At 38.6% G+C, this 21,840-nt stretch overlaps 1 protein-coding gene across 4 annotated transcripts in view; it reads right to left on the bottom strand.

The window, feature by feature from the left end:
- Positions 1-21,314, bottom strand: part of LOC114696427 (SPHK1 interactor, AKAP domain containing) — a 151,692-nt gene extending 130,378 nt beyond the window's left edge. For 3 of the 4 annotated variants that reach the window (XM_028874098.1, XM_028874100.1, XM_028874101.1), the window contains exon 1: positions 21,189-21,307. In XM_028874098.1, the coding sequence (XP_028729931.1) occupies positions 21,189-21,216 (28 nt within the window). In that variant the 5' untranslated portion in view covers positions 21,217-21,307. Of the gene's footprint in view, positions 1-21,188 lie in introns of all 4 variants that reach the window. The other variant, XM_028874099.1, reaches the window with a different exon arrangement.
- Positions 21,315-21,840: the final 526 nt, after the last annotated feature.

Below are 21,840 nucleotides of genomic sequence, written 5' to 3'. Positions count from 1 at the left end.
GAACAGTGGTGGCCTTGAGGAAGAAGTCAAGTTAGGAAAGCTTTAGAAATTGCTAGGAATTTATTTGCTTTCAGTTTTGGTCCATGGTAATTGTAGTCTATTCACATAGACCATTCTGTATGTATAGCAGAATTTTCTCAAGTTCCTGCCCTGAGAAAATTCCTCCCAGAGTCTTGGAAAGACACTATGTATGGCGTGGGGTATCTGAGGGAAAGAACTCTACATACACTACTCTCTTCTCTCTGTTAACTTTATTCCTCTATGACAAGATTCTATCTATGCAGCTTCATCTCCGTCCTCACATTCAGCTCCTCTCTGTGCCCAGTTTTCCTGTCCTCATAGTTTTAGTAAGCTCCTATGCTTTTGACCACATCTATGTCCTCTGTCCCTTTGGCCTCCATCTTGTCTTCCTAGCTCCTTACTCCTGGTTTTCAGAAAACTCTACCTGAGATCTGCCTTACCCTCTACATAACCTCTGTCTTCCTCTCTTCTCTCTGTCCACAAGGTTCTGTGCCTGCCTCTGGAATTCTGCTCCAATCCTTACTGCACCTGCTTATGCAAAAAGCCCTATTATCCTCAGTCAATCTCTCTGCCATGCCCCTAGGCCTGAGGAAAGGGAATGATCTGAGCTTCATTTGCACAAGAAACAAAACTATGCACCTAGGAGCCTGCTTGTCTTCCAGGCTCAGTGGGGGAATTAGTACCTGTCATGAAACACAACAGAACCCTCTAAAAAGAGCTTTATTAAGATAAGGAGAAAGATAGATGTAATCAGGTCCTCAGAAGGACACATGAGAAGTGGGGGCAGGAGAACATGGGTCCTGTCTTTTAAAGGCCAGCATGCACCTGCACACACAGGCCCATGTGGCTACTCCATGCATGTGCATAGTTCACGTGGTCACATTGCATGATTAAGTGACCACACACCCATGGGGCATGGGTTATGCATGACATATGACCTGGAAATGACTAGTTGGAAATGACTAAGTGTCCCGATGGGCATGCTCCACCATGGGTCGTGGTTGGAATTCCTATCAGTACCTAGTAGAACAGTGTCTAAGAAGTTTAGCTCTTTGCCAAATGGTCTATAGTATTTGGCACACAAGAATTTCATAGCAGAAGACAGCTGAAATACTAAAAACTGGATAACACCAAATATTCCATAATAAATGGCTTGCCTTTTGACAAACCCTTGGGCGGTCAAAGTATAGCTTTAATACACAGCTGAATCTCTATAATATATTCTTGTGGCCCACAAGAATTCTGTATGAATCAACCCTTGTACAGGCTAGAGTCAATCCTCAACCTAGGCTAGGGTTGTCTGTCTCTAAACAGAAGAGATCAGAGAAACAAGTAGACCCTGGAACAAGAAATGTCTTGCATGCTTGGTGTTCTGTTATAACTGCATTAATACTTTAAAATACTAAGTGGGAGAATGTTGGTGACTTCATGATGCAGGTGATAATTTGTAGAAATGTCTCTTTTACACTTGAATTACACTCATTAGTCAATTAGATTCTTATCCATGACTATTAAATCATAAGTTTATCTTGATTTCAATTTGAACAAGACTATCCGTTTGGCCATTTTTATTAAATTATATTAATGCATCCATTAAAAGTTGCCAATATGTAGTGGGAAGAATTTGATCAAGTTAATTACTTACAGTTGATATAAATCATGTGCAATGCATACTACTCTATTAATTTGACTTGGAAAGGTGACAAGATAGTCAGCACAGAGGTAGGTAGGGAAGCCAGCCATACTTAGAGAAAGGCCATGAGGAGGTAGTAAAACCCAGGAAAGAATAACTTTTTGTTCCTGAAGAAGCTGAGTCACTAAGTACCACATTCCAAATAAAACAGATCTTGGTGTCCCACTTTCAAAGTGAGCAGAGGCAATTGTGTGCCAGGGATCATCTATCTGGAAATCAGCAGCCACACAAGAAGATTCAGTTATAGACAGCAGGCAAGGTTTTTACAGCACAATTCAGAATCACACATGACCCTCAAGGGAGGGCTGTATCTTATTAAAGAGAGAGAGGGAGTTTTAAGATCACAAATAGGGCTGGAGAGATGGCTCAGCCGTTAAAGGCTAGGCTCACAACCAAAAATATAAGATCACAAATAAAATACTGTTTTTTGAAACTTAATACAAGTTAAGGGAAATATTGTTATGTGTGATGGCACCATATGCATGTATGGTAGTCAACTAACCCATTCCCTACCTGAAAGACCCATGTGATGTGACAGTCTTCCAGAGAGATACAACACACACATCTGCTCATGCTACAAAGAAAGCCTATGACAAACAAAGTAATGATTGCACCAGTGTTTCAATTGATCAACCAGTGACATTTTCATTAGGATTACTAACAGGAGTATGAGTGATGGGGTATTTAAAAGGGACAGGGATAACTCAAAAGCACCACATCATTGGAAAGCCCCCCTCACACAGGTGATGCCACCTGAAAACCTGCAACCCTGGAGCTCTCCTCAGCTAACAGACAGCTCCACAGTCTCAACAAACTTATTTCCGCAATTTGGTCTTGCAGAATTTCTACCCTGAGCACTGTTCACTACATCTTATTCTGCTGGGCAGGGACCTCAAGCATCTTCCAAGGAGTTGTTCTTTAGGGCATGGTGATATTTGTTTACTGCCTGTTACCACTTCGTGTTGATGTAATCAACAGTCTTATTAAATAAGAAACACAGAAACAATGTAAAAGAGAAAGCCGAGAGGTCAGAGCTCAGAGCTAAAATCTCACCCTTCCGCCTGCGGTGTCCCAGCTTCCCGAAAGAGAGCTATATCCTGTCTGTTCGTTTTTTTTTTTTATAGTATGTTGTTCTGCCTTCTCATTGGTTGTAAACCCAAACACATGACTGCCTCGTCACTGTCTGAATGTACAGCCCCCTAGGTCTTAAAGGCATATGTCTCCAATGCTGGCTGTATCCCTGAACACACAGAGATCTATGGGATTAAAGGCGTGTGCCACCACCGCCACACTCTGTCTATGGCTCTAATAGCTCTGACCCCCGGGCAACTTTATTTATTAACATACAATCAAAATCACATTTCAGTACAATTAGAATACCACCACAACTTCGAGTTTGTGAGCCTCCTCTTCCATGCTGAATTTGGTGGAACATGCCAAACATCACTACGCTTGTACATTCTCAAATCATCTCTCTCCTCTCTTTCTTCCTTTCTGTCCCCTTCTCCCTCCCTCCTCCTTTTCTTTCTCCCCTGTCTCTTATATTATGGGATGAAGCTAGTGCACAGACAGCTCTACCTACCTATAATTGGCAGGCGTAAGCAGAATCAGCACCTCCCTTGCTACAGGTACTGAGAAGGTGGTAACATATCAGCTGCCATCTGGCAGGAGAATCCTCCTGATTGCCTTCCCTATTTTTTGTGAAACATGACCAACCTCCTGGGAGTCTGTTTCCAAATAACTTCTGTATTTTGAAACAAAAAATAAAAAAAGAATTTTTTTAAGTGACCTCTTAATGATAGTTTACCCCTCTTGAACAGGCCTGGGGATCCTGTGATTTTTGGCATTCTTCCCTGTCTGCTCTGCTCTCAAGTGTTGTGCTATTGAAATTATAGATTAGGTTTAGCAAAAGCCAGTGTTCTGTCAACTGCAGCACAGGCTAGTTGCAGCTGACCTGAAGTTTGGGCTTTAATGTCATTAGTTTTCCTGAAATAAAGAATTGGACAAAAATCATACCACCTGTTTTTATCTTATATCAAAAAGAAAGTCAATCTTGTCCTATATGTAGGAAGACAGCTAATCCTAGTCACTAAGAGCAGCAAAACATCAACTAAGACCACTTCAGCAAGAGTGTTTCAGAGAAAGAATTCAGCAGGGCAATATGTATACCCTTTGTGTGTTTGAGTAGTCTTTGAGAATTGGGTGGCTGTTTCAACTCTACCACATTTAATGACTTATTTGGGATATTACAAGAACAAATGGTGCCGTCTCTCTTCACTTTTATTTAATAAAAATAGAAGGAAAAGGGAAGGGAAAAAAGAAGAGAAAAATGAAGAAATAATTTCTGGTAGCGTTTCAAGCATCAATTTTTAGTTTGATTGCTGTCTGTGGCAGGCACAATAGTGATTCCCCTAAGACACTTAGTGACTAATCCTTGGAAGCCATGACTATATTATATTCTAAGGCAAAGCAGGATTAAGGTTCAAGATGGGATTAACCAGATGGCCTTAATATAGAAAGATTACACTGGATTATCTGGGGTTCAGTATTATTAATAGTATGAGAGGGAGGCAGAAGAGAAAAGAAGGTCAGAAGTCAGAGGTCAAGCATCAGAGGGATGTGATATGACCCCCACATCCACAAACTTCTAGCTTTTCAGATGGAGAAGGTGGCCATGGGGTTAAGAATATAGCAGCCTACAGAAGTTAGAAGGACACAGTTCCTTTAGGACAACCTCTAGGAAATAACGTGCCCTGCTAACATTGGTTGTCATCCCACAACACACACTAGGATTCTGAACCACAGAACTGTGGTAAGCATTATTTTAAACACTAATTGCTTTGAAAAGCAGTGCAATTTATATTTTTGAACTAATTTGAGTGTCTGAAACCATGACTCGCCTAAAAAATTTAAATAACCATTTCAATAAATTGGCTATTTGATGTACATTTAAAATGGAAGGAATATGAACAAGAGATATCGAGACCATGATTGGAAAAAGCACAGGGACAAATAGCCAAACTAGCGGAAACACATGAACTATGAACCAATAGCTGAGGAGCCCCCATGGAACTGGACCAGGCCCTCTGGATAAGTGAGTCAGTTGATTAGCTTGAACTGTTAGGAGGCCCCCAGGCATGGGACCGGGACCTGTCCTTAGTGCATGAGCTGGCTTTTTGGAACCTAGGGCCTATGCTGAGACACTTTGCTCAGCCTTAGTGCAGGGAGGAGGGGATTGTGCCTGCCTCAACTGAATGTACCAGGCTGGGCTGACTCCCCTGGGGAGACCTTGCCTTGGAGGAGGTGGGAATGGGGGATGGGTTGGGGGAAAGTCTGGGAGGTGGGAGGAGGGAGGACAGGACGACTAGAAAATCTGTTATATAAAATAAAAGTAAATAAATAAAATAAAAAGGAAGGAATAAAGGGAGGCTGTTATAGTTTGGATATGAAATGTCCCCCAAAGAGTCATGGATTTGAACAGTTGACACTCAAGTGGTGGAGCTGTTCTGGAAGGTTGTGGAGCTTCCTTTAGAAGGCAGAGCTAACTGAGGGCAGGCCTTGGAATTTAAGAGCCTATACATATTCCCTGCCCACTTTCTGCTTCCTGACTATTGATTCAATGCTACCAACTATTTCATACTCCTTCTCCTGTGCCTTCCCTACCATAATATATAATATCTCTTTGTTAAACTAGCATTAGAGACCTAAAACTATTTCCTCCTGGTCAACTATCTACCTCTGACCTGGGTAGAGAGCTAACATTTTGATCTATGCAAAACAATAGGGGGAAAAAAACATTTCCAAGGAACAAAACACCCAACAGAACCATATCCAAGTAGGACAGAATTTTCAAACTGTAGAAAATTAAATGATTATTGTTGGAGTGGCTATGATGGGCCAAGTAGATAGTATGTAAGCTTACTTGAAAATTGTATGATGAAAACAAATGTGAATTCCAGGTAAGTGAAATATTACAGACTTTGCCAATAACCAGTTGAGTTAACTCAGCTAAGGAAAAGGTTTAAGTTGAAAGAAAAAGTGAGAAAAAGAGCAAAGTAGAAAATAAACTCAAAGAAATCATTCTTGAACCTTTTCTGTTAATATTGACACCAAATCATAGATCCAAGAAGTTTAAAGAACATCAGGCAGAGTAGTATAATACAGATGCCATCTCACTCCTTGGCTGATTATACTCAAATTACTCTAAACAAGACAAAGAAAATCTTGAAGGTAGGAAGAGACAAAACATAGGAAATGTAGAAATTAAAAATGGTGTGAAGAGAACAGCAAAATGGAGAGAGTTTGATCCAGATAGATATATACAACAAAGATAAAATGATTTGAGCAGGCTATAGAGAAGGGGGCAGGAGTGTGGCAATAAGAATCTAAAGCCGAGATTTCCCCATTGCTGATGTGGACTCTGAGAAAGCACCATCTGGGAGAGGTACACTGTTATGTGGAAAGTGCGCTACTAAATTTGGTAGAGTCTTGAAAATGGGGTATGGCTGTAAAGAGAACACCAAGTGACAAAGGTAAACACAGGTGGAGTCTTCCACACTCCCTCAGAGCCTCAGTCACTGAAAGTGTGGCAGCCCTCAAGCCAGCATACACACCTGTAGAGAGTACTACAAAAGACAACCCAGGAGGACAGAGTAATCATATCATCTCAGCTAGGAAGAATTCGAGAGGTGATAGTACCATCTATTTCATTCCTGTTTCTTCTTTTTTATTTACACCTCTTTTGCTGTTTTGTTATGGCATGTATCTTTAGCTAAATATGTTTTAGGACTGTTCTTTATTGTTCTTTCTTCCTTTTCTTTCTCTGTACCTACTCTACAATGTTTTCTATGCTATTTCTCATACCTCTAATCCATATAGTTTTCTTTTCTTTCATACTTTACTATCTTTTCTTTCATCCCTATCTCCTTCTGATTTATTTAATTTTTGATACACTTAGCTCTAAAATATACATATAAACTACACTCTCCTCTATTAGTACACTAGTATTTTTGAACACTAGTGTCTGTTGTGGCAAATTAACATCAGGACTATTGTTAAATAATTTTATCTGTCACTTTAAGTAGTTTACCTCTACATAGTAATAAGGAACATACATCAAAGTGAAGACAACTCACTAAGATTCATGTAAAAAAAAATGGAAAGGGGGGAAGAGGGACCAGAGATGTACAAAACACTACAAAGAAACACAGAAACTATGTGACAATGATGCTTTAGGATACCCATGGAGCTTCCAATGCTTCAATACCATAAACCCAGGATAATAAGATAGTTGAAATGCTAGAAATCATTTGAGAGCCATACTTTTAAAAAATGATCAAATCAGTATATAAGGATACAAATAAGCTCCAAACAAAGTAAGAGCACTAATTTAGGATGTAGATAAGAAATTTATCAATGGATGAAATGAAATGGTCAGATATTTAGAGGAAAACTTCAAAGCCATGAAAGAAAGCCTCAATCAGAAAATTGAGACTGACAAAAAAGAATTCTAATTCTGGAAATGAGAGTTAATCAAATGAAGAAAACAATGGGAGTCATCGAAAAGAACAAGGAGAAGATTTCCATAGATAGAGAATTTGGTGAAATACTATATTGAGACATCTAAAGAAAAATAATTATACACATGACCAAAAATTTCAATGACTCTGGAATGAGTTCAAAAGACTAAATCTAAGAATACACATAGTAGAAGGTATGCAGATAGAATATAAAGGCATAAGTAATTTACTCAATAAAATTATGACAGAAAAAAATTCAAACTCAAGAAAGAAATATAAAACTAAAGACACAAGACTTTTAGAACTCAAATAGAGATGACTAGAGAAGACTGTTTCTATGCCTATAGTCAAAATGTCAAAACATCAAAGAAAAGAAACAATATTAAAATCTATATGGGAAAAATGTCAAGTCATTGAAAAATGGCAAAAACACAAGAATAATATTCAATCACTTAACAGTTATTCTAGTAGCTAGAAAGATATGAATCATGCACAGCAATTTCTGAAAGCAAATAACCACCATGTAAGATTGTTATATCCAGTAAAGTTCTCCCATAAAATGTAGAAGTAAGAACATCACAATTTAACACATGCTAAAGCAATTTCTGACAATGATTGAAGCATCAAGGAAAATAGTTAAAGCAATATTGTATATAGAAGAAGAAGGAGGAGAAGGAGGAGGAGTAAGAAGGAGAAAGGAGGAGAAGAAGGAGAAGGAGGAGGAGGAGAAGAAGAAAACATTCATGAGAGCACAGGAAAGAATACATTTCAGGAGACCAAATGAGCAAGGAAGAGCCAGGAAGAGCCATGTCTAGACAGTAAACCAGCAAACTTCTGACATGAGTAGGAAAGGAAAATGCTAAATAGCAGCATTTCAACTGAGAACAATAAAAAGAAAATAAAACTATTGAAAATAGCAAACCTCTCAATAATAACCTTAAATACACATAAACTTAACTTTGCCTTTTCAGACTAGTTGTTTTAATTAACATCAAGCTCCAATTATCTGTTGTCTCAAAGAAATACATCTGATTGGCAAGGACAGAGAGTTAAAGGATATAAACCAACCTGTCAAAAGATGGAAGCTGGAAATTAGTGAGCATAGCTATTCTCACATTTGACAAACTAAATTTCAAACTAAAACTACTCAGAAGATATAAGGAAAGTCTTTACATAGTAATCAATAGAAGCATTCTTTAAGAAGGTATTGTAAGATACATAATAATTATCATGATGATGGTACAGATGATTATTATCACCATCAACTCATTTTAACATATGCAAGTAAATAAGTATAATGCACCACATAAATAGAATTACAGAAACAACATGATTTTCTTAATAGATACAGAAAAAACAGCCGAGGATTTCAATATCCATTCATGATAATGATCCAAAAGAAATATGAAATAGAAAGAATATATCTCAACATAATAAACCTATATAGGACAATGTAGTTGGAAGTTTTCCTGTGTCCTGCCCAGTCTGCAGCCGCTCAAACCCAAGTGAACACACTAATTATGAACTGTATGGTTATTAGCTCAGGCTTATTACTGACTAATTTTATACTTAAATTAATCAATAATTCTTATCTGTGTTTAGCCATGTGGCTTGGTTCCTTTTCTCAGTTCTGCCTTGTCATCTTGCCTCCTCTTTATCTAGCTAGTGACTCCTGACTCAGCCCTCTTCTTCCCAGAATTCTCCTCTCTGCTTGCCCTGCCTATACTTCCTGCCTGGCTACTGGCCAATCAGCATTTTATTTTTCAACCAAATTAGAGCAACACATATTCATAGCATACAGAATGACAACCCACAGCACTTCCCCTTTTCTGTCTAATCAAAAAGGAAGGTTTTAACTTTAACATAGTAAAATTGCATATAACAAAAGAGTTATCAAGCAAGAATTACACTTACAATATCTAGTCTATTTGTACTTGGCAAATTCAAAGAAAATAGTCTATCTAGCCTATATTTGTGAGTCTAATGTTTCATATCTAACTTGTCTTTTATCATAACCAAGGAAAATTGTAACTATCTAGTCTTCAATTACATTAAAGACCCCAGAAGGATATAATATTACCTAAGTAAACAGGAAGTGCATTGTAAGCAACTTCCAAAAATCTAGAATGACAGACAACTGACTGCCTGGACATTCACCCAAAGTTCCTCTACGACATTGGGGCATGCATATTCAGCCTATAAGTCTAGAGTTTTTCAGTCATTTATCCTTGTGTCCTATAGAATATCTGGCAGTCTCCTCTGCAAAGTAGGAATCTGAAGAACCATCTCATCTTGCAATGTTCAGTGGTCACCTTCCTATGGGATCTGCATGTCCACTTTACACAACATACTGTCAAGCAGTCAATGCAAGGGCACTCTTTTGCCCAGTGGCTAACTTTTGCCACAAAAAAGCAAACTCCATAGTGAGTTTTTTCAATGCCCATTATCTTTTCTGAAGTATATTGGTGCTGCCAGGAGCAGATATGTCTCAATGTCCAGAAAGTCTAAGCTTTTAAAACATTTTAAATGCCATATTCTGTAGGTCTTTGAAGTGTTTGAAGATTGCCTACCTAAATGAAATATATCTATGTATACCTAGAAAACTTAACTAACATGACTATAAGTTTGATTATCATAGATGACTAATTATTAATCTGTATTTCTTAATTATCCATTACAATTTAAAAGAGTTACATAAGCATAATATCTTAAACAAGAGTAGAAATATATATATATATACATATATATATACATACTATAACAAAATTAACCTTAAATTTGTAATGAACTAAAATTTATAGCAATTTAAAACATTTTATACAAGTTGTTGCTCATTAAAATTAGATTCAATAATCTATCCTTTTATCCTATCATATCTATACTATCCCCTTTTCTTTTTAGAAAGAGATTGTATTTACAATCAACCTGATTTAAATAAAAATGGACATTCATAAACAATATTTTGGGAATTTGGGCATAGCTTCTCATACTACTTCCTGTTGGATAAGGGCACTGGTAATCTTATGGGGATCCTGAGAAAATTAAGAATTATGGTCAAGTCCTGACTGAAGTAGTCTGTGACACTGTATTCTCTGAGTCAATTGCCTTGAAGCTGATCTGGATGTTGGAACATCTGGAGACCTCTCAGGGGGTCTTCCTTGAGCAAACCATGGAAGCATGGAAGCAATCCACAGGTTCTCATCTTCTGTGGAAACCAAAGCAGAACGTCCTTTATGAAGCAACATAACCTTAGATCCATGATTTGAAGTCAAGATACCTTTAAAATATCAAGATACCTTTAAAAATTGGCTTAATTCAGTAGCCTTTACAATCAAATGTCTTTCTGCAGTTAAAACTCCCAAAGACAATCTAGGTTCTCTGTGTGGTTTCCATCTTTATTTACATGGCTTGTTTTTTATATTACTTTTACTTTCTCTTTAAAGATTTTATTTTTTAAAATGTTCTATTTCTTTATATAACTGTTTATATTCTTTTTCCTCTCTCTTCCAAGCCCATGTACATTTTTGCACACATTGTAAACTGTTTAGGGATTATCCCATCTGAATCTGTCTTATTGTGAATCTATTGCTTTAAACTGCAGCTGAAATGGCAGCTTTGGCTGCTGGCTCCACCCACCTCAGCTTTCCAACATGGCAGAACTATGTTTGCCACCAGCTCTGGAGGAACCATGCTCATCACTCACTCTGTGAAGCAGTGGGTCTATACTTCCATTCAGCAGCATGTAGCCCAACTCCCCCCCTTTTTCTGTACTAGCCAAAGCTAAATCCACCATGCAGCATACTGCGTGGCTTGGAGATGCCTCTGTGTACCATGGCAGGAACCTACCATGCTGCATGCAGGTCAAGCCCACACATTGCTGCAAACTCACCCTACCGTAGCTCACAGCTTGCCTGAGAGACACAACTAGAAAGCTATTTTTAACTCCATTTTATAATCTTTTTTTTTTTTTAAGCTTTTTCAGGGTTTAGGTGGAAACTCTTGCTCCATGTTGGGCAGCCAAATGTAGTTGGAAGTTTCCTGTGTCCCCCCGGTCCTGCAGCCACTCAGACCCAAATAAACACATAGAGGTTTATATTATTTCGAAACTAATGGCTCAGGCTTCTTGCTAGCTAGCTCTTACATCTTACATTAACCCATTTCTATAAATCTATACTTTGCTATGTGACTTGTGGCTTACTGGTAGTTTATAGCAGCATCTCCTCAACTCTACCTTTCTCCTTCCTCTCTCTCTAGTTGGAATGTCCCACCTAACCTTATTCTGACTCACCATTGGCCAAACAGCTTTATTTATCAGCCAATCAGAGCAACACATATTCACAGCATACTGAATGAAATCCCACAGCACTTCCCCTTTTCTTTCTAATCAAAAAGGAAGGTTTTAACTTTGTGTCCAAATGTAGTTGGAAGTTTTCCTGTGTCCCACCTGGTCTGCAGCCACTCAGACCCCAATAAACATGCAAAGGCTTATATTAATTATGAACTGTATGGTCACTAGCTCAGGCTTATTACTGACTAGCTCTTACACTTAAATTAATCCATAATTCTTATCCATGTTTAGCCATGTGGCTTGTACCTTTTCTCAGTTCTGCCTTGTCATTTTGCTTCCTCTGTGTCTGACTGGCGACTCCTGACTCAGCCCTTCTTCTTCCTAGAATTCTCCTTTCTGCTTGCCCCGCCTATATTTCCTGCCTGGCTACTGGCCAATCAGCATTTTATTTATCAACCAAATCAGAGCAACACATATTCATAGCATACAGAACGACATCCCACAGTAGGACAAACCTACAGACAACATTCTATTAAATAAGGAAAAACTGAAACGAAACAAGACAAAGATGTTCATTCTTCCCACTACTCAATGTAGTACTAACATGATAGCTAGAACAATGATACCAGAGAAAAATAAAAGAGGTACAAACAGGAAACGGAGAAGTCAAATTATCAGTACTTGCAATTGACGTAATCTTACTCTTAAAAACAAAACAAGACAAGACAAACAAACAAACCCCCTACAAGAGAATCCTTAAATCTGCTAAATTTTTTCAGCAAGTAGCAGAATACAATATCAACATACAAAACCAGTATCTTTTCTACATACTAGTGACAAATTTGCCATGAAGAGAATGAGGAAATTATCAGATTCACAATATCCTTGCAAAAATTAAAAAATAAAAAAATATCTACTAACTACAACCAAGGAGTTAAAAGACCTCTAAAACAAAAGCTTTAGGACAATGAAGAAAAAACTTGAAAGATACTAGAAGACAGAAAGACCTTCCTGTCTCATTGATTGGCCCACTTAACATTTTGAAAATAATATATTATCAAAGGGGCTAGAGATTCAAGAATAAAAATTCTAAAATACTCTTCAGAGAACTAGAACCAAGTATAAGGCTAAAATTTCATAAATTAAAATTCATGAGGAGACATGAGGACCCACACATACATAAGCCAAAACAATCCTAATCAGAAATAACAATGATGTAGAAATCCTAATACAATATGAGAAATGTAGGTCAATGGAACAGAATAGATAACCAAGAAATAAACCCACACAGATTCAACTATCTCTATATTTTTTGATAAAATTATTAAAAAGACACATTGAAAATAGGGCAACATCTTTAACAATTATTGGGAAAACACATCTATCCCTAATTTTTAACAAAAGCAACAAAAACACATTCTAAAGATCACAGCATCCTCAACAAATCATGCTAGCTAGATATGCATGTGGTAAAAAACAAAACTAGATTCAGATTATTTTTATCCAGTTCAAAGTATATCTTTGTGACTGAAGAGATGGCTCTGAGGTTAAGAGCACTAGGTGTTCTTGCAGAGGACCCAGGTTTGGTTCCTAGAAGCTACATCTGTCTCTTTTGTCCTGGGGACCTGATAGCCTCTTCTAGATTTCACAGGTACAATCATTAACAGAGTGCATATATACCCACTCAGATATACACATATACAGATTTAGCATGAGTTCTAATTAGTCTTAATAATAAAAACCTGCAGCCAGATATCGGGGTAAGTGCTGAAATATCAGAGATGTAAAGGAGCCAGCCAGTAGAGAAACTTCTTCCCTCTACTGAATCCTCAGACTAAAAGGGACTGAATTCTTGTCTTTTCCACCTTATATTGCTTTCTCCACCCAGTCATATCACTTCCTGTCTCCAGCTCCCTAGAGTTTGGATTAAAGGAGTGAGCATCCACCTGTTTCTCTTTTAGACTGGATAAATCTCATCTTTCAGCATTTACCCCAATATCTGACTCTGGGTTTTTATTATTAAGACCAATTAGAATTCATGCTACATACACATAAAAAATGAAAATAATATTTATTTTAATATTATTTTGTTTTAATATTTATTTTATATTATTTAACAGTATAAATGAAAAATAACTAATAAGAATTGCATATAAGATCTAAAATGTTGAAACTGCTAGCAGGAAACCCCGAGAAAAAAAAAATCAAGATAAGCATAGATTAGAACTCTTTGAAAAGATCTCTAATATCACATAAATAATTATAATGACAATAATAAACAAATTACATTAAATTAAATTTTAAAACTTTTTCACAGCCAATAAAACAACCATCAGAATGAACAGACAGCTTACAGAATAGTAAAAAAAAAAAAAAAAAAAAAAAAAACTGTCCATATATAGTAGTTTTTTAATGTCTAGAATACATAAAAACTGTAAAGCTTCAATACAAGAAAAACAAACCTTCCAATCAACAAATGGGCTAATAAACTCAACAAAGAGTTTTCAAAAGAAAAACACAGAAATGGCTGATAAATATTTGAGAAAGACTGAGCATCGCTAGCTGCCAAAAATGGAGATTAAAACTATCTGGAGGTTTTATCTCATCCTAGTTAGAATGGCTAACATCAAGAAAACAAATACAGCAAATGCTGGTGAAGATGTGGAAAACGGCCAACCCTGGGGCACAGCTGGGAGAAACGTAAATTTCTACAGTCACTCTAGAAAACCTTATGGAGGAGTCTTAAATGAAAAGAAAAAAAAAAAAAGCTCAAAGTAGGACTAATGCAGCTACTCTACTACTGGCTAGACACTTGTGCCTATTGTTATTGCTGCGCTACCCCAAATGACTAAGAAGCAGGAACCAGACTGGATGTTTACCACCTGAAGAATGGACAAGGAAAAGGCGGTAAACGGAACAACAGTTGCATTTTATTCATCCACAAGAACAAAGGAAATGATGAAACCTTCAGGAAAATAAGTGGAACCAGAAGTCACTACCTACGATGAAGTGCACTACATTCAGAAAGGCAAAGACTCCATGTTCACTGTCCTATGTGGCCCCCAGACTTACTTATGCATACACATACATGCACTGGTATAGAGGAGGAATAGATGATGAAACTAGACAGGGGATCATAAGAGAAGAGGTTTTTAGAAGGAGAGGGAACCAAAAAACCTAGACATGGAAATGGAGGAAGTGGGCCAGCAGGAGATACACAGGTGGTTGGGGGAGTGGAGAGGAGGAGGATCAAGATGAAGAAAGAAATGCGTAAGAAAATGTCATAGTGAAGGCCTTCACTCCGCACACTAACCCCAAAATGACTTGAAATTGCTTTCAACTTTGAATTCTATTCTTTTTGTTTTGTTGTTTTTCAAGACAGGGTATCTCTGTGTAGACCTGGCTGTCCTGGAACTCAGAGATCTGCCTGTCTCTGCCTCCCAAGTGCTGGGATTAAAGGCATGCACCACCACTGCCCAGCTTGAACTCTATTCTTATAAAGAATTTTTTTTTCAGAAAGTCAAGGAGAAATAAGCTTTATTTATGAGCAGAGCAGAACATTCATGACTGACAGGTCTTCTCCACAGGAAATATTAAAGGAAATCTTTGAAGAGAAGCTATATAACACAGATAAAATCCCAGCTCCATACAAGCAAGGTATCAAAAACTTCAGAAATGAAGGAAAAAATAATCAAATTCACTTTTTAAGTTTCTGATTATTCTAAAATATGATGCTTTAATATAAACATAAGAGTTCAGTGTTGATGCCATTTATAAAAAATAAAATAAATGCCAACCAAAGGCTAAAATATCAGAGGAAAGGATTTGAATGTATAATTAAAACCTAGCACTGGATGTGAAGTGCTACATTATAATTTGAAAGTAGATTCTGATTAATTAAAGATATGTATTCTAAACTCTAGTGTATCAACTTTTGCTTTTGCAAAATATAAGTAGGAAATCATTAGAGGAGTTAGCATGGAATTATAAACATTTCCCAATTAACCTCAAATAAAGCAGAGAAGAGAAAAAAGTAAATTAAAAAAAGAAGACAGCTTATACAAACAGAAAATAGCTAGCTAGATGGCAGATTTCAGTCTAGCCCCATATATAATAACAATGAACACAAGTGAAATAGTTACATTAAAGAAATTTGGATGCTGTTTTAAAAGATAGGTCCTAAAAACCCATCCCCAATAACTATTTTAAATATGAAGATGTAGATTAGAAAAAGATAAGCCAGAAAAAATCCAGAGTATCTTAGCAAAATCAGTTAAAGACAAAATAATCAAATTTACGGGGTTTTTGTTGTTGTTGTTGTTCATTTTTTTAAGTATGATGACCAGATAACCACTTAAAAGTCACTTGGTGTTACTCAGTCTTCATACAAGGCTGTTTCAACTCATCTCACAATATTCTCAAGTGCTGTTATTATTCCTTTAGTTAGATGATGAAAATAGTCACAGAGTTCATAAAAATCTTGCTTCCAAGTAGGAAATTGATAACTGATGGGTGGTAGGACTGTATTCTTAGGTGTTGAGCTACCTTCTCTACCAAGGAGTAACCTTTTGGAGCACTTTCTGTAAACGTGTTTCTTTTCACCTATGTGTGTGTGTGGGGGGGGGGCAGGGAGTATCTTACAGAGAAACCAACCCCTTTTCCAAACTCAGCTCTCTTACAGAACTATTCCTTTCTCTCACTTGCCTTAATTTATTTTTCTGTCAAGGGAGTTACACATTCATTCTTATAGTACATAATTAACAGTCACTGGAATAATAGAAGGCTTAACATTGTAGAAAGTTAGAAACAGAAGGGCCTAGATGATTAGTACCCCCTCCATATGACAGACTATCCAGGAGGAGCCAATGAGCACCTTAAATAGTGACAAGGACATAAACATTCCAGTATCAAATGCACCACCATTTCTTTGTTCCTTCCTAAAATTCCTAGTAGAGAAAATTCTCTCACAGTCAAAGGGCATTTAGTTGAGTAGGGCTAGCCAACAGAGCCCCTTGTGGACAAGAAGTTCTTTAAGAGTTGACTTACAGGATGATTATTAACACCTGATATATACATATTTTACCAAGGGAACCACAGAGACGGAGGCCAGGTGCCCGTAAAAGTTGCCAGTACAGTGAAATGTTAATGATAGACTTCAAGAGTATTGATAAAGGTATTTTGATTAGAAATTGCTTTGAGAATAACTGTTTCTTCATAATGTGCCCATTTCAAAGATGCACTGCCAGCATCTCAAATCTTGTAATTTGTCTAGATTCCTAACTCCAAGTTTCTCTGTCTATACGAAGTTACTTCTAGAGTGGAAATATCCTGGTTTTAATGAACTGGGGGATATGGATGCAGCTCAGTGCTGGAGTTGGGGAGAGAGTGTTGCATTCTATGAAAAAAAAAAAATCACCTAACACTCAGAGTTGCATGTGACCCTGACCTTTCCCCCTCCACATAAAAGGTTGAGGCCAGTGCTTCATCAGGCTGATTTGTCAGGAGGACTTATAAATGAAGCTATGCACCTGCATTTCTCCTTCTTTGTGAATTAAAAAAAAAAAACAACCTATAAATACTCCCTAAAAATATACTGATGGGTGGCTTTAATTTAGTATACAATTTGGAGTTTGGCCCATGAAAAAAATTGCTTTTCTCCTAGGTCCTAACAATATGAGTGATGTATTGCTAAATTAAATTCAGGCTGGGTAAAATAAAATGATGAAATCAATAATCCATATTTTTTCAAAACAAACTTTTTGTTTCTTCTCCAGAGACCCATATAAAAAGTGTATGGTTAATATAGAATCAAGGGCCAGGCGGTGGTGGCCCACGCCTTTAATCTCAGAACTCAGGAGGCAGAGCCAGGCAGAGCCAGGCAGATCTCTGTGAGTTCGAGGCCAGCCTGGGCTTCAGAGCGAGATCCAGGACAGGCATCAAAACTACACAGAGAAACCCTGTCTCGGAAAAACAAAAAACAACAACAACAAAAAGATAGAATCTAGGAAGTCCAACAAAACAAAAAGAATAATTCTATACAGTATAAAAATGTAAATGTTTATGAAGCAGATTAACTCTTCCACTTTAAATTTTATTTCAGTTATGGTGTAGATGAAAAATGTTTTGTTTGTAGTTTATTTCTTTTAAAAAGGTATCTTCAAGGCTTGCTGCTTTAAGGTTCATTTTGCATTTAGGCTGCCCCCATGTGTCTGAGAATGATGCTACCTTTAAAGTTGCACCAGCATTTCCTTCTCTCCTAGTTAAGTGTGAGTTCATGGGCAATATAATAAGCAAAACAAAACACACAAAAAACAAACAAACAAACAAACAAACAAACAACAACAGCAACAAAACTGGCTGTGAAGTCAGAAGAACTCTGGAGTGTCCTAGGTGTTATTTATATAGACTTCTAAATCCATTATTTACTTTATTTAATTTCCTTTTGCTTCAGGGTTTTTGCGAGGAAGTAGAAGCAATATCTGTTATAATTAACTCCCAAGGATGTGATGATCAAATAATTTAATATATGGGATGACACTTAATAACATCTAAACGTGATTGTGCACACATTACTCATGTAAATGACATTGACTTACATACGTAAAGGGTAGCTATGATACAGGAATAAGTGTGGTACAGGAAACACTTGGGAGAGAATGTCATTTCCCCCCCCTAAACCTCTAGTTATGTGACTTAGCAAATCAAATAAACTTCATAAAACAGATGAGTGAAGAAATGCTCCTACCACTTTGGCTGTAAAAATAACCAAACCAAAATAAAAACCTTAGTTTTCAAAATCATTTTATTTCTACCTGACTACTGGCCAGAAAAGAACATGAAATTTTGGGTTTCTAATACATCTAATGTGAGGTTATTTGATTTCCCTACAGCTTCATTTCCTTCTTGGAGACACTGTCTGTCCTCTATACACAGTGACTTTTAAAAGTCTGTGATACACTTCATACGACCCATTACATATTAGAAAATCAAAAGCTTCATAGTCAAAATAAATGGAACCTTTGCAAATATAAGGTTAATAGAATATATAACTCACAGAACTGTCAACATTTTTTTTTTGTTAAAACCCCAAAACTTAACGTTACCAAATTATTATTCAAATTCCATTTTGAGATCGGTCATCACAAAGCATTGCTTGATTACTGCCCCATTTGTACGTTGTTTTAAATGAGAACACCAAGAAAGTAAAAACTGCCAATAGCACAAAGTATCCTGCAATTAACTCACTGTGTTCCCAAACCATGTTTTTTTCTCTTTGCATTGTTGAATAGAAGTCTAAATTATTTTATCTTGCTTAAAAGAAATGCTAATATTTAATCACTAGTTTAACTTTATTAAATACTGAGAATGTTTCAGATTTATAAAATAAGTGCTTGACCATTACTAATTCTTTATTAGTTGAACATTTTGCCATTTTCTCAAAAACACTCATGTAGAATATCCCATTATCGGTCCTTCAAAATTCAAGCTTTTGTAAACAAGTCTGGTAATTAATACAGGGCATAGAGATACCAGTTCAAAGTCTAGCTCTGTTTTCACATATATGTGAAAAGTAAATTCTGATGGCTGCCCATGAAATCTGATGGAGGAGGAACTGTGATTTTTACACTAAAATAAAGGAATGAACAAGGGCGTCGCAGTAGATGAGAGCATTATACTTACTTAGGGGAAATGTGTTGTTCCTTGGTAAGTAAGTGGTAAGATTTGAAAGGTTTGTTTCTGGAGACATGCCATAAGGATTCAGATATGGGGCTTTAACTAATTTACTCTTTATAAAGCCATTTTGGGTACTAGGGTAGAAAATACCTTAATTAAATTGCTGGCATGGTGTATTTCTAATATTTCAGAAAATGTGAAGGTTTGAAGGAAATTAAGTCATGATTGAGCCCCAGTCATGGCAGCCTGAAAAGGCAGATTTACGGTATGGGGTTTGTTATGAAAAGCACCTCTTTTGGGATGCAGGGACCACTTAGTTCATCCTTTTAATTTGTGGAGAGTGAGGCGGAGAAACTGAGGACTGAACTTAGGGCCTCATTCATGCAAAGCTAGAGCTCTATAAATGAGCTGTATCTCTAACCCTCAACATGTCAATTCTAAGGACCATCTCTCCAGGCAGTAAACACTAATCCTCTCATAGACAGACTTTTAAAACGTGTTACACGTTTACTCAAATCAGCAGCATCGGTTAGGTTTGAAGCTTTTAAAAATCTTCCCTCCTACAGCACTTGCTTGCTTTTTCAGACATTATTAGGTCAGAATAGAGAGACTCAGTGGTCATTTATTCCTGTTTGAGCCCGAGAGTTAGAGACTCTCTTAAGAGATGCCCCAGGCACTATGTGGAAAGCTCGCAGGCCTTTGCTAAGTCCACAGAGGTGGGTGACGGCTGTGAAACTGGGAAGGATGGTTCTGTCACACAGCATTAACACTTGAGACTCTAGATGGCAAGCTAGGGTCCCTTGAAAGGCAATATCTAACCTCCTGTACACTCAACCCTGCTTCAGTCACCCTATCTCGGCTACTGGGTGTGAGTGAGCCTTAGCCTGTGAATATTGGGTCTCGCTGTGTTTCAATGCAATACCAGAACCCTACTTCCAAGTGTTTATTTCAGTGTTGGTTTGGTTGGGGGATGGGGGCTGGGGTGGGGATAGGAAGTAAGACCCTACAAGATCAGCACTGAGCCCTGGGAGACTAAAAGTGAGGCTGTAATGGATGGCAGCATGACACCTCAGGCTGTTGCATTTAACAGTGCCAGGAGCTCTAGGTGTGACTTGTGAATGCTCAGCTCCATGCTGGACAGAGCACAAAGGGCTCAAAGCTACCTGCTCAGCAGGGGAACCACCCCAGAGCTACAGCCCCAATTCATTCCAGAGATGTATAGGGAGAAGAACAAAGATCATAGGTGCTTGAATTCTCTGACTGGGTCTGGCAGAGAGCAGAACCGGAGCAGTGGAAAGGATGACCGGAGGAGACCAAACAGCAAAACATGTTAACTGCATCTCTCAGGTGGCTGCGCTTACCTGTGTGCGGAGGGGACTCAGGGACTAGGGTAGGATTGGTGAGCGCTTCAGAGATGCTAAAGGACTGAGGAGGATGGAGGTCTCGGCCCAGGATTACAGGTGGGCTCAGGTGTCAGTGAGAGAGCGAAGAGATCTGCCACCAACGCTACACGACACTGTACCTCACCCCAAAGCCCCAAACACTAGCCTAGGTCAAGATCAATGGAACTGGAGATTAATCGGCTTTGGTCTTGATCCCTCTGGTCCCTGTCCCCCACCCAGGAAACCATTCCACCGCAAGGCGCGAAACTGCTCCAGGTAACACACACTTAAAAAGTCCATTTCCCCAGGTATCTCTTCGGGCAGAGGAGACCTCAGTCCTCCAGCCTTAGAGGCAAGCACCTAGCTGTTCTCCACCCGGTGCAGCTCCAGCACAAGGGCCCCACCCAGCCCGGAGCCCAGTGGGGTAGCTAACAGGGACCAAGGTTCCCTGAGGGCTGATAACCACCTCTCCTAGAGCACAGACCCAACTTCTCCATGAATCTCACTAGCAGAACTAATAATGATCGAAAGCCACTTTGTCTGTGGTCTCCACTCACTGCCTAGCGGAGTTTGAGAGACATAGCGTTGACATTTGGGGAAGCGAGCCTTACCTTTGCCCAGAAAGCAGGGAGTTGACATCCATAGTTGACTGAGGGTAGAGAAAAGCTGACAGCGCAGGCGAAGGCTAGGGAGCCCGAGCGCCCTGCGCGGGCACAGAGACGCGCAGGCGGGAGCCGCGGTGGCCAAGACCCGCAGCTGAGACTGAGGCTCGCTCCTCCCTGGCCACCGAGCGCTGCAGAGACGTCCTGGTGGCGCCTCCTGTGGTCTGCTTCAGATATTGGAGACTGCTGGGTGGACACAACCCTTCAGCTCAATTCCCGCCTCCCTCTTAGGTCTCATCTCAGGCGACTGACTGCTGAGCCTGACACTGTCGCTCCCCGCTGGCTCCCCTCCCCTCCCCCCCCCAATCCACTCCCCGCCCCTCGCTTTCTCGGGTGAAGACCAGGTGTGAGCCCTGAAGTTGCTCATCCGCTTGGCTGCATTCACATGCTCACTTCTGGCGATTTCGGTTTCCCCGCTGCTGTCCCCAACTGGTGGTGCACGCTCCCCCTGGAAGCCTCGGTGTGACTTGTCCTCTAGAACAGAACAGGAGACGCGTGTGTGGTCACTTGCGCCAAGGCACCCAGCTCTTTTGCTTTGCTTTAAGCATCCTGTCCTGTTTCTAATTCTCACCCGTCTTCATGTAACTAACTCATTTTTTCT

The sequence above is a fragment of the Peromyscus leucopus genome, chromosome 13 (assembly GCF_004664715.2).
Source record: "Peromyscus leucopus breed LL Stock chromosome 13, UCI_PerLeu_2.1, whole genome shotgun sequence".
NCBI lineage: Eukaryota > Metazoa > Chordata > Mammalia > Rodentia > Cricetidae > Peromyscus > Peromyscus leucopus.
The sequence above is the reverse complement of the archived record's forward strand: the minus strand, read 5'-3'. Positions and strand labels throughout refer to the sequence as shown.